The sequence below is a fragment of the Gossypium raimondii genome, chromosome 12, assembly GCF_025698545.1.
Source record: "Gossypium raimondii isolate GPD5lz chromosome 12, ASM2569854v1, whole genome shotgun sequence".
Taxonomy (NCBI): domain Eukaryota; kingdom Viridiplantae; phylum Streptophyta; class Magnoliopsida; order Malvales; family Malvaceae; genus Gossypium; species Gossypium raimondii.
In genome coordinates, this window is record NC_068576.1 from 40,710,311 (window position 1) to 40,725,566 (window position 15,256).

Here is a 15,256-nt window from a genome sequence, read left to right on the forward strand (position 1 = left end):
TTATCGACTCAGAACTGATAGAAGAAGGATAATGGCATATTATTCCAAAATTAGTGATAAAGATGAATCCATTCAACTACTAAAAAGGATAGCAGAAATGGATATAGAAGACTTCCCACCTCATATTTTGCAACAAATCAAAAACACATGAGAAAATTGTCATCAAGATATATCTACAATTCATCACCATGGTCGATATCAACAAAGATGCAACCAAAAAGAAAGAAAATCCAAATGCAATCAACAAAGATGGCAACAAGGATTGATGATACAAGCAATGATGGAAGCAACCATTAATGCTAAGTAAAGATGAAGACAAAAAAGTCTTAGTTATCATCAAAGCAATAATGATGTAAGCAATGATAAAAGCGGCCATGACACAAGCAATGATGGAAGCAATCATTAATGCAAGCATACTATATAAAAACAACCATAACCATGCAAATAAAGAAGCCACAAGAGACATGCAATGTGAAAGCAACCACAACCATGAAAAATTGAATCTTTATCAAAACTACTATTTGGGATTCAAAATACGATTGTATAGAATTTTTTAAACTCCTCTATAAATAGAGAGGAAAAATCAATTGTATAGGGATGGTAAATCACTAAATAGCTTCCTTTTAATTTTCTCTTTTGTAAACTTTTCCTTTTGTAATAAAAAAGTATATTCTCTTCCGCTCACAATCTTCATACCCCCTTGAAGGATATATTCAGCTTAATCGTACCGATTGAAGGATACAATGCACTACATGTTACTCTTGTTAACACAACCCCCTTTTTTTATTACAATATTGGAAGAGGCATACTAGTGTCAGATAAAAACTGTCTAAACCCTAAAACCTTACCAAACATAACAATAATACACTAAACCTTACATGTTATCACATTACAATAAATAAATGAACACAAAAATCATTATCTAAATCGCAACAAATAAACTTGAAACTCATTTTTTACCATTGAACCAATGGCTTGATCAACAATTTTCTTTTGGTATTAGTGCATAGTGTATTCAATGTTTCATTTGGGTATACGCACGTAAAGGAAAGCTACTATTTTTCGTTTTATAGAGCAGGCTAGTCGCCTGTGCTAAAATACACATTGATCAAGTAAAGCAATATTACACCCTCCAATCCTTCATTGCCATTTTCAAATAAAATGGTGGAAACATCAAAAAAGCTGCAAAAACTAGGTTGTGCGTTGTTTATCAATAGCACTTAAAACAACAGACAACCTAAACATATCCACCAAGCTCAGCCCAGAGAATATAAAAAGCAAGCAAGATTTAGGGTTATATATATACACGGCAGTTACTTTGTTACACCAACTTACTAGATGCTGCAGATAAAGCCAGTTACGTTCTGAGAAAACGCAAAACCAAAATGTTTGCCCACTTTACAAGTGTGAGTATGACTTTCAGCTAAGATATCAGAACAAAGTTGCAACTCATCCAGCTCTAGTCTTGAGCTTAATCCTGAATCAGGGCATGCAAGAACTGGATTGAGTTAAATTTATTCTACAGTCAACAACCACAACTTAAAAAGGCATAGAGATCAGTATTAGAAGTTTTATCAATTTTATTTCCGTGCTGCAAAAGAACCAGATGTCAGGCAAATAGCATTAAGAATACAGACATTTATTTGGATTCTTAAATTTTCAATAAACAAACTGATAGATGCCGAAACAAGGGTACATGAAAAATGGAGTAGAAACGTTTCTAACAGATATACTCCAAGCATAAAATAATAAAATTTACTCAACCCAGAGGCTCCAACAAGATCATCAAAATGTTAACAGGGGTACCATCTTATAAAACAACTACAATATTCTTTTTCAGCTTTCCTTGCATGCATAAAAGACAAACATTTCAGTTTCACATTTAGGCTTTGCTTGGTATGAAGGATGGAAAGGACCAAAGATGGTAAACTTGTTAATCAAATAATTAAGATACATAACCACTTTGCTATTTTGTAACGTAATCATTAGATTAACAAATTTTCTATCCTCACTCTTTTCCATCTTTTATACCAAGAAAGGCCTGAAGTGAATCATAAAGAAATAAATTCAGGATCATAGTTTATCATATTTCAAGGGAAGAAAGAAATTATTGTTGTTATATAAGAAAGGTTCAGAGCCAAACAATACATAGTATCAATATTCAGAATCAAAGAAAAAATAAGCACATAAGAGACTCACTTTGCATTTTTATCCAAGTTATTCACAGACTCACGCACTGCATGTACAATCATTTTCTTCACCTGTTACAAATGGCAGATAGAAAGAAGCAACATTCAAAAGATCAATAAACTCCAGTAATTGAAAATTCAAGAAAAAGTTACGTGCAGACCATAAAACCTTTTATGACTTTGCTAACTCCTAACTACTTGTTTAACAAAGCATCAACCTCAGTTGAACTCCAACAACCACATTGGATGTAATGAAAAGAATTAAGGCCACGTAAGAAGCAACTATCAAAAATACTGCAGATGGTGAAAAAATCAGGTAGAAGCCCAATTCATTGAAGGAAATAATTTGCACGGCTAGGAAATGTCACAATTACCAGCTGAAGGCAATGGAATACTGAAATTCAGAGTATGTTGTGCTACAGTAACCAGCATTCATTGATCATTGGTGCAGGTGACTAATGTTTGCATAGTCTAAGTAGCAATGATTCATAATTCAATATCAGCAAGATAACTGTAAAGCTAGCCATTTGCCCTCTTTGCCATAGGACTAACAGAAAAGGCAGAGATATTATAGCATCAATTTTTCAACACTCAAGGACTATGCACATACCTCTAATTTATCCTCGTTTGTCCTATGATCACGAGGAAGCACACGAAATTCTTCAGTCAAGCGAACACACTCACCAACATTTTCAGGTGAAACAAAATCAAGAGCGACCTTTATGCATGACTGTCGTATATAAATAAAAATGTTAGAGCATCAAAGAAATAGCCTAAACTTATTGAATTACCAGCACAGGTTATCAATTCTGCATGGTTGCCAAAAGAACTAAACATGCAGCATTATTAGTTTTTACTGAACATAGCCATTATGAGTGAAGTTCTAAAATATATAGGTGGGCAAATTAAGGTTTTTACCACAGAAGGTATGACCAAACACAAGAACCCATCAAGGATATTAGACATGACACCAAGAAAACAGAAGTGCATTAGAATTTAAAAAAAGCCCCAATATTTCTTCCCTATTGAAATGTCAAACCATTGACAGGGATTTCAAATCAGTACACAATTCAAAATGATTAAAAAGAAAGATTCATAAATACTTCTCCAATCATTAAGTTGATGTTTCTATTACTTGCTTGAAGGATTCTTTTTCTATTTTATTTTTTTTTGATATTCAACTGTTTAAATTTGTAAGCGTGCATCTTTACCGATGGATCTTAAGATTATGATTTGAAGTAGAACTTATTTCTTTCTTAAAGTGCAAAGGGATATACAAAATGAGAGGCATGCTAATAAAAACATTCTACACAATAAGTTGGCAAACCTTTTTCCTTGAATATGTTTCAAAAAATTTTACATGACTTATGTTGAAAAATTCATAATACATATAGTTTATATTGTTCAAGAGATTTGCTATACAATTAAAACAACATTAATGTTGAAAACACTAGAGATACATAATCTCTTTCAAACAAAGCATAATAGAAGATACAAGTAATTCATATCACCTTAATGTTCCGCACTTGATGAGGACAACCTGCAGGTATAAAAACAGCTTCCCCAAGTTTCTGAACAAAAGTCCATGGTTCAATTCCTGTGTGACAGCATTTCATATAAACATAACCCATGATTGAAGTTTTGTATTTTTGTCCCAATAATATTTTCTCTACATTTTAACATACCGTATTCCTTCTTGAGCTTTGCTTTATGATCCATAGTCAGGAAAAAGGACTGATCATGTATAGGGTGAAAAACCTATAACACCAAGAGACAGTATTTTGTATAGTATAAATCAATCATCAAAATCAATTGCCTATAAAAGTTAACACAGTAGATTTTAAATATATATATAAAAATACTAATAACAAACAAGTATAAATTCAACAGCTTTCTCTGTGAGTTCCCATTAGATTCTGCTCTTTACCCAGCTCAATAAGCACAGTACATGAGATGTAGAAGTCACAAGTTTTCCAAGTCTAAGAATCAACAAACTAAAACATTTAATGCATTAAAGTTTATAGCATATAAATATGCTAACAAATAGTTATTCAAGTGCCCTCTGTGTGAATGCCCATTAGATCATATTCTTTACCCAGCAGAATAAGGACATACATGAGATTCTGAAATCACCAATTTTTCCAAGTGTAAGTGCTGTGACTTTAGATCCCACGACATTTCCAGTAGATGTGTGCATACAGACATTAAATAAAGATCCATTTCTTTCATTGTTCTCAAGTAACTATAATAGGCGGCACATCTTAAATAGCATATCACATCCATCTCTTGGCCACAGCTTTGAGATCAGTGGATTTCAAAAAATAATGAAATGGGAACAAGAGACTATAAACATGTAGAAAGATCCAATGAAGAGGAAGTATGTGGCTCCCATATATTATATTATAATTCAATAAAAACTAAAGTGCTTCTGGCTCAATATATAATGTAGAAAAGGTACCTGTGAAACAGGGCGACAATGAACATATCTAAACTCCCCAAAATGCTTTTTAAGGTAATCCTGCAGCTTAGGAACATCTTGCCTGCGGAAAATGTCCCAGACAGCACCTCCCTCAACAGCTTCCAGCTCTTCAATCTTATTCCCGGAAGTTTTAGATGATCTGCCATTATCCCAGCATTCTTCTTGAACCATTTTGGCCTTTCCACTCTCCTCCATTTCAAATTCCCTCACCAAAATGTTGTCATTCAGACTAGAATAACCATCTTGACCTTGCTCAACAACCCCCCCACCTTGAAAACCACCTCTATCACTAGACTTATTCCTGTCAACTTTTGAATTCATTCCATAAAGTTCCTGCTGGTCTTGGATAGAGTGCCTTTTTTTTGCCTTGTTGATGCTAGTCAGTTGTTCATGACTAAGCTTCACCTCAACAGTGTGTGTTAAAACGTTCACCTAAGGAGAAATCCCAATACAATCAAACATGCATTAGGAACTAGCAAATGACAATTATTATTGTTTTAGCATGACATTTTATAGCACAGGTGGAAAAGCAAGCCAAGCCACAACCACAAGCAACAGTCAGCTTGAATGGCAACATAAGCTCATTTTTCCACGTCTTAAAAAGAACAGATGCATAAATAGCACCTGATCTCCAGAAGCAAATTCAGAAACAACAAGCCGACAATATTGAAACCCAGATACCCTTTTTTTTCTAATATTAGCAAAAGTGGGGATTTGAGCATGAGAGATCCATTGTCAAGAGAAGAGGCTTTACCAATAAGGATGTGCCTCAGGCCAACCAAAATAATTGATATATTGGTACATTTAGACATACCAATTGAGCTATGTTAGCAGAATGCAGCAAAATCTCATTAACCAAAAAAAATAGTACAGCACTCAACGCTACACAATTAATTGATTAGATCCCTGAGTTACCACTTATAACATCCAACAGTTTACCAACTAATTTTTTCAGTCAATTTAATCAATGCAATGTCCTTACAACCCACACATCCGCACACAAAAAGCAAAGGTAAAGGCCACCACCAAATGATGAAAGGAAAAGAAGTTAAGGAGTTATACAAATGCATAAACAACTTGAATAAATACAAAATCATTCTTAGAAGAAGCTATGCCAGTACTCATGATGTCCTTGAAAGGCATAGAAGGAACAAGAATTGTTCAAGAATTAAGCCTCAAAGATGAACACAAACAGTACATAGTCAAACCATAAAACAGAAAGAATGGCTTGCCATTCAAAGCATTTCCATGTTGAATACCTTCTGGTTATACTTAGGACCAACAAAATAAACCAAGGAGATAATGGCCTTTGATCCAGATGATGAAAAAGTACTGGTTTTCTGTAACAAAAAGACGCCTATGTACTAAAGATATCATTACAAAAACACTTACATGATTTACTTTATCTGTCCAACTTATAAAACTTATAAAATTCTGGTATAAATGCATAGATAAATACTTGTGGAGAAACAGGAACAGATATGAAATTCACTAGTTTGATGCCTAACATAAATCTCAGTAGCCCATGATTATATAGCTGTATAAGTAACTCATAAAAAGAGGTAGCCACAAAAAGAAAGCTCCTTCAGTTACACAACCTAATTAACATTTTTTTCACTCCAGCCAAATAAATAATCTACTATTTATTAACATTAAATTTTCATGGAAAAATAAAGGAAAAACTGAGGGTATACCGCATCAGACATATCACAATGAAGCCTGGTTACAGAGTCTCCACGCCCCAGCTCTTGAAAAACTCCATAAGCAATATATGACTTTGGCCCCATATCTGGGGTTAGAGATTTTTTCGGCAATTTGGTAGCAATATTAAGAAGCCCACTTCTAGGGTTAGTATATTCTTTGAAAGGCAAACAACAAAGAAACTCAGCATAATGACGTGGAAGGAGCTTCTCAAATTCATTAGATGGAGGCCAATCTTTTAGCTTCAGTATCTGAGGCCATGATTTTGAATCAAAACGACCATCTGTATACCCTCTAAAGAATTGGTGAATATTGACCACTACCTACATTTCATCAAAAGAGCTGATTATAGAACCAAGGTAATCCAGCCAAAAAGCAATTGAGAAAAGACAAGCATGCTTTCCTAGTTTGCTATAAAAGCCAAAATACTAGGAATAGATATTAAAATGATCATGATATAATAAAAGCAACAAAGTTCAAACGTGGATATGTTATTCCATTCTCCTTGCTTCAAGTTGCAAAATATGTTGAATTTGTACTCTACAGTATAGCAAATTATAAAAGATGAGTCATAAAGAAATAACTTTTTCTCAAACATGACAACAGAAGCCAAAACATATTATAATAAAAAGTCAGTTGAAGTGAGATCAAACATTAATGTTACTTCTGAAGTGCTCAGTTTGACTCATGTAGGTAAAAGAAACAGCAAATAATCAAGGTTAGCATCATATGCCAATAATAAGAACATAGTTGATAACCAAACTGACCTCAGACCAATCTAAGCAATCAAGTGCCTTAACTTCCAACTGTAGTTCATGTTTAGTATTCTTAATCTGACGAAAAGCACGCCACATAACCATTGGCTCCCAGCTCAACCCAGTTGCATTCTCAAGTACATTGCTGACGATAACAGGTTCACCATTAGCCCAGTGCCTTTGGAAATGTTCCAAATCTCCACTCTGAATATCTTTAGCTTTTGGACAATATAAATAGTTATCAGTGGTATCTTCACGAGAAGCTGCTTTCCTTAAATTATTAGTGCCAATGTTAACTTCTCCCATTGAATTGTAACAAGGGCATTGTTGGTTAGAAAATTGAGGACCATGCCCAAGATTGAGATCTTTGGCAATTTCCTCAGCCTTTTGTGTTAACTGAACAAGAGCATGTCCTCTAAACATACACCTTAGCTCTAAAAGGCCATTACCACACCCATCCAAATCCTCTGGTGGACAAGGAATGCTACCATTTTCATTTGCCTTCCACCCAGAGGTTACAGCACTCTGCTCTTGAGAGTTGCTTTCCTTGGGGGAATACTCTTGGGGATTCCCCACTTTTGAAGACGAAGGGTCCTCAGGTTCTCCATGCAAGTAACGAGAACCCTTATCAACATATTCTTTAAATATTTCCCTTCGTCCACCCTGCAAATGTCCATCGCGTATTTCACAGCAACACGTAAGGCACAGATCATAGTTACAATTAGGACAGCTTCTATGAAAGTCGACAATTGAAGTTCTGCAGTTATTACTGAAAAAAACATGTATTGCCATCAGGAACTTGAGTAAAACGAATCCCAACAACAAAAAGATCCCATTTTAGTTTCACCATCATGAAAATAATAATAACCTACCAATATACACGCTCATCTTTACGACAAACTGCCTGTGTAAGTTGTATTTGCTCTGGGAGAACCCCTACTCACCCAAGAAATGTGTTAAAAATGAACTATATTTATTTGAGAATAAAGAAATAAATAACAATGTATTATCATACCACATGCATATTAAGATAACAAGAAGTTTATAGTCTTGATTGCTGGTTCAGTTTCCTGATAATAGTTGGGGTCAAGAAATAACATTTTGAGAGATGAGGGTGGTGCATATGATTCTTAACAAACCAACCAGTATACTGCACCAAATCAAGATGAAAATTCGATATTGGAACTAACGAATTTTCATATGATGTCCTAGTTTACTAAATACAGAAGAGTAGGTTTAATATGGTTCAACTTCCATAGTCTTGATTGCTGGTTCAGTTTTCCGATATTGGTAGGGCTCAAGAAATAACATTGTAGAGACGAGGGTGGTGCATATGATTCCTAACAAACCAACCAGTATACTGCACCAAATCAAGGTGAAATTTTGATATTGTGACTAAAGAATTTTCATATGATGCCCTCGTTTACTAAAGACAGAAGAGTAGGTTTAATATGGTTCAACTTCCATAAAGAAGCCTGAGTGGCAGATTGCTTAAAATTAGGAACAGAAAAAAAAATGAGCTTAATATATCAACAAGAAGCCAACTTAAAGAGTTTGGCATCAAAACAACAAATTCGGCCAGCATAGTATCTGGGATTTTCTTGTTCAAATTTATTCCCAATAAATACACAGATAGTAAGCTCCAAAGAAGACAAAGAACCATGTTCAGTTTCGAAATCAACAAGAGTTTGCAAAGAATATAACAAAAGTTGCAGAAAAAACATGTTAACATGGAGATACACATACCTTGAATGTTTGCCTCAATGGCCACTTCTTTCATTTGTTCTTGACTAATTTGTTTAATGTATGGAAGAAGTGTCTGAAGCAAGTATCTAGAGTGCGGAATACTTTGGCCCTGCTCTTCCAATTCCTACAACTCATCAAGTACACAATATCATAAATCAAGTATGGGATTATATGAGCAATTGTGCATCAAATGAAGCAGCAAAGCCATGAATTTCAGAACTAACTTCAAGAGGGCCAAGCATGCGCAAGCATGACTTGCAATTGCAATTCCCCCGACAAACTGGGCAGGCATCAGCAATTGCTTCCTCTGACATATTGGGATACCTAGCCCCAGAAAACAAATACATGGTAAGTTAGATGGGAAACAATAAGATATTTACTTATGATTAAGATGGCCAAAATATATGTTGCCAGCAACAGAAAAATATACTAAGTAGTTCAGGAAAAGCAGCAGTTTTTAAGGGAAAAGCAGATACAGTTAGCACTCCAATAAGAATACCATTTTAAGCAGGGAACGCAAAATCGTTTCCTCTTGCAACTCTTGCATCTCACAACCCTGCCTTTGTCGTTCCTCTGGCACTGATGGCACATTAATGATTCTTCTGCAATCCACTGTTAAATGCAAAAACCAAACACATCAACACTCGAATCCATCAGGTAAACAAAATGAAAAAGACATCATAAAAACAACTAATGAGTTAAAAAATCAATTTTTTTACCTTCTTTCTATCTGCATCCCGCAGAGGCTCTTCATTCTTGGGAACTCCTGAGTCCCTAAGTGAATATTTTCCCTTAGCGATAGTTCCCAAAGACCCATCCTCCTCTGGTTTTTCCGAACTTTTCCCATTCCCTGCAACTTCCTCTTGCATCTTCTTTTGGCCCTTATTTGGCCCTCTTCGCCCTCTTTTCTTTCCATCTGCTACGTCTAAATTGCCTTCTTGCTCTTCTTTACCTTCCTCTTTTACATCTTTTCCTTCATTGCCTTCACTTTCAGAACCTTGTTTCCTTGCCCTGCCTCTTCTTCCTCGCTTCTTTGCAGGTGCCCCATTACCGCCATAATCAATACAACCATCTTCTTGACCTCCAGGTTGAACAACTTTCCTCTTTTTCTTCCCCTTGCGTCTACGCTTGTTATCTACAAAGTCATTCTCATATTCTAGAATCTCAGCATAATTAACCCTCCTCGAAACAGCTCTCAGTCTCTTCTTCAAAACATCCCCGCTATATCCTTCCCCAATACCAGCAGCACCCGAATCAACTTCCCCCTTCTCAGCCGCAAAATCCGAAGTTTTCCCCTCGACATTACCCTCTTCCTCAATATCTATTTTGCTCCTCTTAGAAGAACCTGCCGCTTTCTTCTTTCTACCTCTTTCTTTAAGCTTATTTAAAGCAACGTCTTCATCCTCCCCTTCCGAATCCCCACTTTTTATATCTTTCCCTTCAATTCCCTCCTCTTTTCCCACTAATTCCCCTCCGTTCTCTCCACCCACATCTCTATTTCCCCCTCGTCCCTCCTCTCTCCCTTCAACTTTCTCCTCCGCAAAACCGCAATTTTCCTCACTTCCCATCGCTTCACCGTCGCTTTGCGACACTAGAAGGAAGATTCCAACCACACTCTCTACAAGCTAAGTAGTCGAACGAGGACAGAGCCTAGGTTTTTTTAATTTTTTTGGCCTGGGCTGGTAGTTTATAAATTAGTAATAGTAGTATAGTACAAGTAGAAGTAGAAGTAGAAGTTTATATATATATAGATTTTTTTTTTTTTTGTTTTTTAAAAAGGGAAGATTAGTTGAGAATGAGGAAGGAAACAGTAGTAATAACCGGCGCCGTTCACTCCCCTAAGAATGCGTATTAGGGTTTGGTTTAGAGTTTAAATAAGGAAAATCAAAAGTTGAAAATTTTGGAGGGAAATCAAAATTTTGTAGGTTTTTTAAGTGAAATGAAGTGCTCCTCCTCTCTCTCTCCATCTGCGCATGTCTTCCTTGGCGCAGTGTTTCGGAAAATGGGAAAACCAATCAATCAGCTGCAAATTGGATAGTGGAACCTGGGTTTTGGACACCCCACAGCACACTGTTTCTTTCTAATACTTCAATCTTATTAAAATTAGAAATATTTTATCTATTTGAGAAAAAAAGGGAGAGTTTAATATCTTCAGCTGTTTTTCAGAATGTTCAGTTTTTGTATGAAACACTTAACTCTTCATGGTTTGATGTAAAATATAGAGAAAATTAATTTGAAAAAGTTGTACAAAGATTGGGGGATGAATTAGTAAATTAATGCTATCTCTACCCCACCCATTTGATTTAGCCTCTTTCTCCCCCTCTCTCAATTTCCTCCCTCTACTAACACCATTCATTTCTCTCTCAAACCTACTATTAATTCTCTCTCTCTTAACTTCGACCTTTTAATCCATAGACAATGGTGGAATTTTAAAACTTTTACAATTTAACCTTTTATAGATATATTATAGTGCTCCAAAAAACATAAGTAGGCCTCTCAAGATTTAAGATTTTTGTAATTTCGTCTTTTATATATAAACTAAACTATTCATGATACTTAACTTTCTTCTTCATATTTGTGCCAAGCAAGTCATTTTTTCTCAAAATTTTTGATGAAAAATTATTAGGAGACGATTTCTAACTTGTTAGAAGTGTAAAAACGAAACACAAATAGCTAGATAATGTTATGGTAAGTTTGAGCCAAAGTAAAGGGGAGGAAGAAAATATCGGTCACTTTGTTGAAAATTTAGTCAAATGACAGTTTGTGAAGCAGTAAGTATTATGGTGAAAATAAAATAAAAAATGACTAACCAATTCGAAAATTATGTGAATTTCGGATCAAGAAACTGTGAAAAATATACTTGTTTTATTATTATCAAATTTGGTTGATTTTGGATTACCCTGAATTGGTCAAATTTGGATTGAATCGATTGTTATGTTGAAATATTTTGTCATGTTGGAATATTACTTCTTTTGAATCGGTTGTTTATATGTTTAAAATAATTGTTATGTAGGAATACTATTTTTTAATTGACTGTTTACATGTGTAAATGGATTGTTATGTAATAATACTACTTCTTTTGAATCAATTGTTTATACGGTTAAATCGATTGTTCGGTGAAATATTGCTTCTTCTTCTTTGGAATAGATTGTTTATATGTTTAAATCGATTATTATGTTGGAATATTGCTTCTTTTGAATAGATTGTTTATATATTTAAATTAATTGTTATATCGGAATATTACTTCTTTTGAGTTCATCGTTTATATGTTTAAATTAATTGTTAAAAAACACGTGTAATTTTAGTTCAACTCCCTAAAATTAAGCTCCCCACTGGCCATAAAATTAATCTAAGCCAAAAAGTTCAACTTACTGCCCAATGGTGTATTGGGATTATAGCTAGTTTTGGAGCTTCTTTCCCTTTCAACTTACACGTGTTTTTGTAGATTATGGGATTTTTCTCAAAAAAAAAAACAAAGGTTACAAACAATCATGAATAGCAGTAGCAGTAAATGACACCAAAATCCTAGCTCCACCTCCCACGACCAAGTAAGAGGAAATCACAAACCATTTCACGCCATATTTTTAGCCTTCTGGATTCACTCAAAATTATTTCCAATGCATAATTTGTTTCTAGCCTTTTTTATTATTATTTATGTATAAAGTCGTTGCGTTGTCTTTAATTGGTGGTTGGTTTCTTTTAGGAGTGTGAATTTTTTTTTTATTATAAATTTTATAATGTTTGTATATTTTGAATTACAAAGTAAAAATTGAACGATAAATACGACTAGTACGACTCGAATTCAAGTCATACTTGGAGCGGTGAACACCCTTAACCATCAAATCATCTCATAAAATTTTAATGTTTGTGTATTTTAACCTTGAATTTATTAATAGTGATGTATCTCTTAAGCAACAATTTTATTTCCCAGAATAATAGGTGGAGATAACTAATGGTCCGGCCTTTATGGTTTCTTAAATGCTAATTCAAAATCTATTGGAACCACTACGCTATAATCACCCGCCTCTTACCTACACGTGCTAAAACAATGATTGTTGGAGTTGTTTACCAGGAGATTCAGGTAATTCTAGAAGCTGATCAACTTGTACCCATTAGTTGTTTATGTTGTTGTATTCACTTACATTTTAAATTTTCTTATTACATCAAAATTTTAAGTTTAGATTCGGTTTCGCTCGAAAAATAGGTTTATCTTTTTACTTAAATTCCGTTTAATTTAAAAAAGGTAAATTCGAGCTTAATTTAATCTACCCATATTTCATTTTTATATTATTTTGATTTAAAATTTTAAAATATATATAATACACTCAATGCATTAAAGAACACTAAATAAAAATTTTCTAACACATTAAAAATATTTATATTAAAAAACACTACTATAAATATAATAAATATTTTATTGTATTAAATATAATTTTAAAATTTTATATTTTGGGTTGGGTTATTTAGTTGGGTAAGTTATTTTTTTTAGGTTTTAGGTAGTGGGTTTAATTGTTTTTGAGTTAGTGATTTAATATAAATATAAATATATAATTATTATTTAACATATATAATTAATATAATATTTTTAATAACATAATATATTCGGGCTCGGGCCAAAAAATATTGTCCAAGACTCAGCTCATATAAAAAACAAGTCTTAAACTTTACCCAAGCTCATCTTTCAGGCCCCATATTTTTGTCCAAACCCTCTCTTTTTTCAAACAGACATTTGAGCTTGGACGGATGACCTAGGCCATGAGCAGATCTAATTGTTAACAGTGTAAATAGTTTCGTTCTTATAGGAGAATGAAGTAGCAGACCGCCAAAATGGTAACAATGCTCAAGTAGTAATTTATATTTATACTATTAATAAAACTCATAATTGTATTGGTGTCACAGGCTAATCATGTACTAATTTGGTTAGAAAATTATAAAAATATTTTTCGTAATTAAAATAAATCATTATTAGAGGATATTGTAGCCTTTCCATCTTAACATAAACCAAAAATATATATATACAAACAATGGGATTTGGATCTGCGCCAATTGAATTAGAAAAATTTTATGTTTACTACTCAACCAAATCTTTATTATAAATTTTTTTATGCAATATTTTGTTTGAAAGCAAATAATTTATTTCTAAATTGCTGCTACAATTTGCTTTATACACTGCTCAATTAATGATTTTATAAAGCTGTTTGGCTTTTACAAAGTAGTGAAGATCAAATAATTGTTGTGTATTTAATGTAATACATGAATATTTTGTCATATTTATTGATTCTTTCTCCATTCTTGCAGTCAATTAGGAAACTGAAATGTGATCAGAATCCGATGAAAGCAGCCAGGAATCGTATAGATGGGGTTATGAAGCTGTTGGCAACGCGTAAGTGAAAAACTTAAAGAAGAGATGATGAAGATTCAAAGCCTTTCATGAATTTGCATGAATAATTATACTAATGAACATATAAAAGTGATGAGCACAATCAACAAACCAAGGTTTCTGACATAAAAACTATAACATAGATTTATGGTATAAACAATCACATCCCATGTTTCAACATATTCGTATGTAAGAAATACCAACAACAAAGCCACATATGATATAGACACTATCACAAACACCATCACTTACATATAAGCAAACCTACATTAATGGAAGTGTTATAAACATAATCCAACAATAAATGAGATTAATAACATCATAGCATGATTTTGATTATGTTAGAAAATATGGACATCACATATATAATTAAGGTACTTACATGTTATTATTTACTATCATAATAGGTTAGTTCAAATTAAAATTATCTAATTTGGTTATGGTTTATTGGGCTTCAATTATTAAATAAAGTATAAGTCAAATATGTGTAGATATTCTAGTTACTAATTTCTAATTGATGATGGGCTGATTAAAAATTAGGGTTAATGTGCCAAAATTATATATGTTAGGTTATGGTCCCCAAACAACACATAAGGTAACTTTTCTAATATCTCATCTTTAGAAAAGAGAGAGCTACCTTCTCTAGATTACTTGTGTCCTAATTTGGAATATCAAAACCCCAAGATCTGTAGATTTCAAGAAATTGATGAAGTTAGATATACTTCTGCATCAGTTTTTTTTTTAAATTTATTCTTGATGATTTAATATGACAGATCCTAATTTACAATTCTAATTTTATATTAGATATTATTTACGATTCTAAGAGATGATACTAAAATATATACAAGGTCATAATCAACTTTCAATTGATAGTAGTAACAAGTTGATAAGTTTGATAGTATAGCATCGACACACACATATATAACCATTCATAAAAAAATTAAAGAAATGGAAAAATAAACCAATAGTCCAAATTTATGGACTAAAATTTCTTGTTCTATCCAAG

At 33.4% G+C, this 15,256-nt stretch overlaps 1 protein-coding gene across 2 annotated transcripts; it reads right to left on the minus strand.

The window, feature by feature from the left end:
• Window positions 1-1,042: 1,042 nt before the first annotated feature.
• Window positions 1,043-11,044, minus strand: LOC105764144 (lysine-specific demethylase JMJ29). 2 transcript variants are annotated; one of them, XM_012582637.2, is made up of 13 exons: window positions 9,590-11,041; window positions 9,370-9,482; window positions 9,095-9,194; window positions 8,871-8,994; window positions 7,997-8,060; window positions 7,137-7,893; window positions 6,363-6,692; window positions 4,648-5,100; window positions 3,875-3,947; window positions 3,701-3,786; window positions 2,800-2,919; window positions 2,200-2,261; window positions 1,043-1,477 (listed from the first exon to the last, which is right to left on the minus strand). In XM_012582637.2, the coding sequence occupies exons 1-13, from the start codon at window positions 10,436-10,438 to the stop codon at window positions 1,450-1,452; spliced, it is 3,159 nt and encodes a 1,052-aa protein (XP_012438091.1). In that variant the 5' UTR covers window positions 10,439-11,041; the 3' UTR covers window positions 1,043-1,449. The 2 variants fall into 2 exon arrangements, 1 of the variants encoding a protein (XP_012438091.1); XR_008191919.1 differs by lacking the exon at window positions 1,043-1,477 and having other exon boundaries at window positions 2,232-2,261; window positions 3,701-3,760; window positions 9,590-11,044.
• Between the last annotated feature and the right edge of the window lie 4,212 nt (window positions 11,045-15,256).

What these genes read in the sequence shown, in the direction of transcription:
- LOC105764144 (XM_012582637.2), bottom strand. Translation starts at nt 10,438, where the DNA reads ATGGGAAGTGAGGAAAATTGCGGTTTTGCGGAGGAGAAAGTTGAAGGG. An exon ending in ATTGCTTAGATTGGTCTGAG is followed by an intron (nt 6,693 to 7,136) that starts GTCAGTTTGGTT and finishes GATGAAATGTAG; the next exon opens with GTAGTGGTCAATATTCACCA. An exon ending in CAAACGAGGATAAATTAGAG is followed by an intron (nt 2,262 to 2,799) that starts GTATGTGCATAG and finishes CATTTGTAACAG; the next exon opens with GTGAAGAAAATGATTGTACA.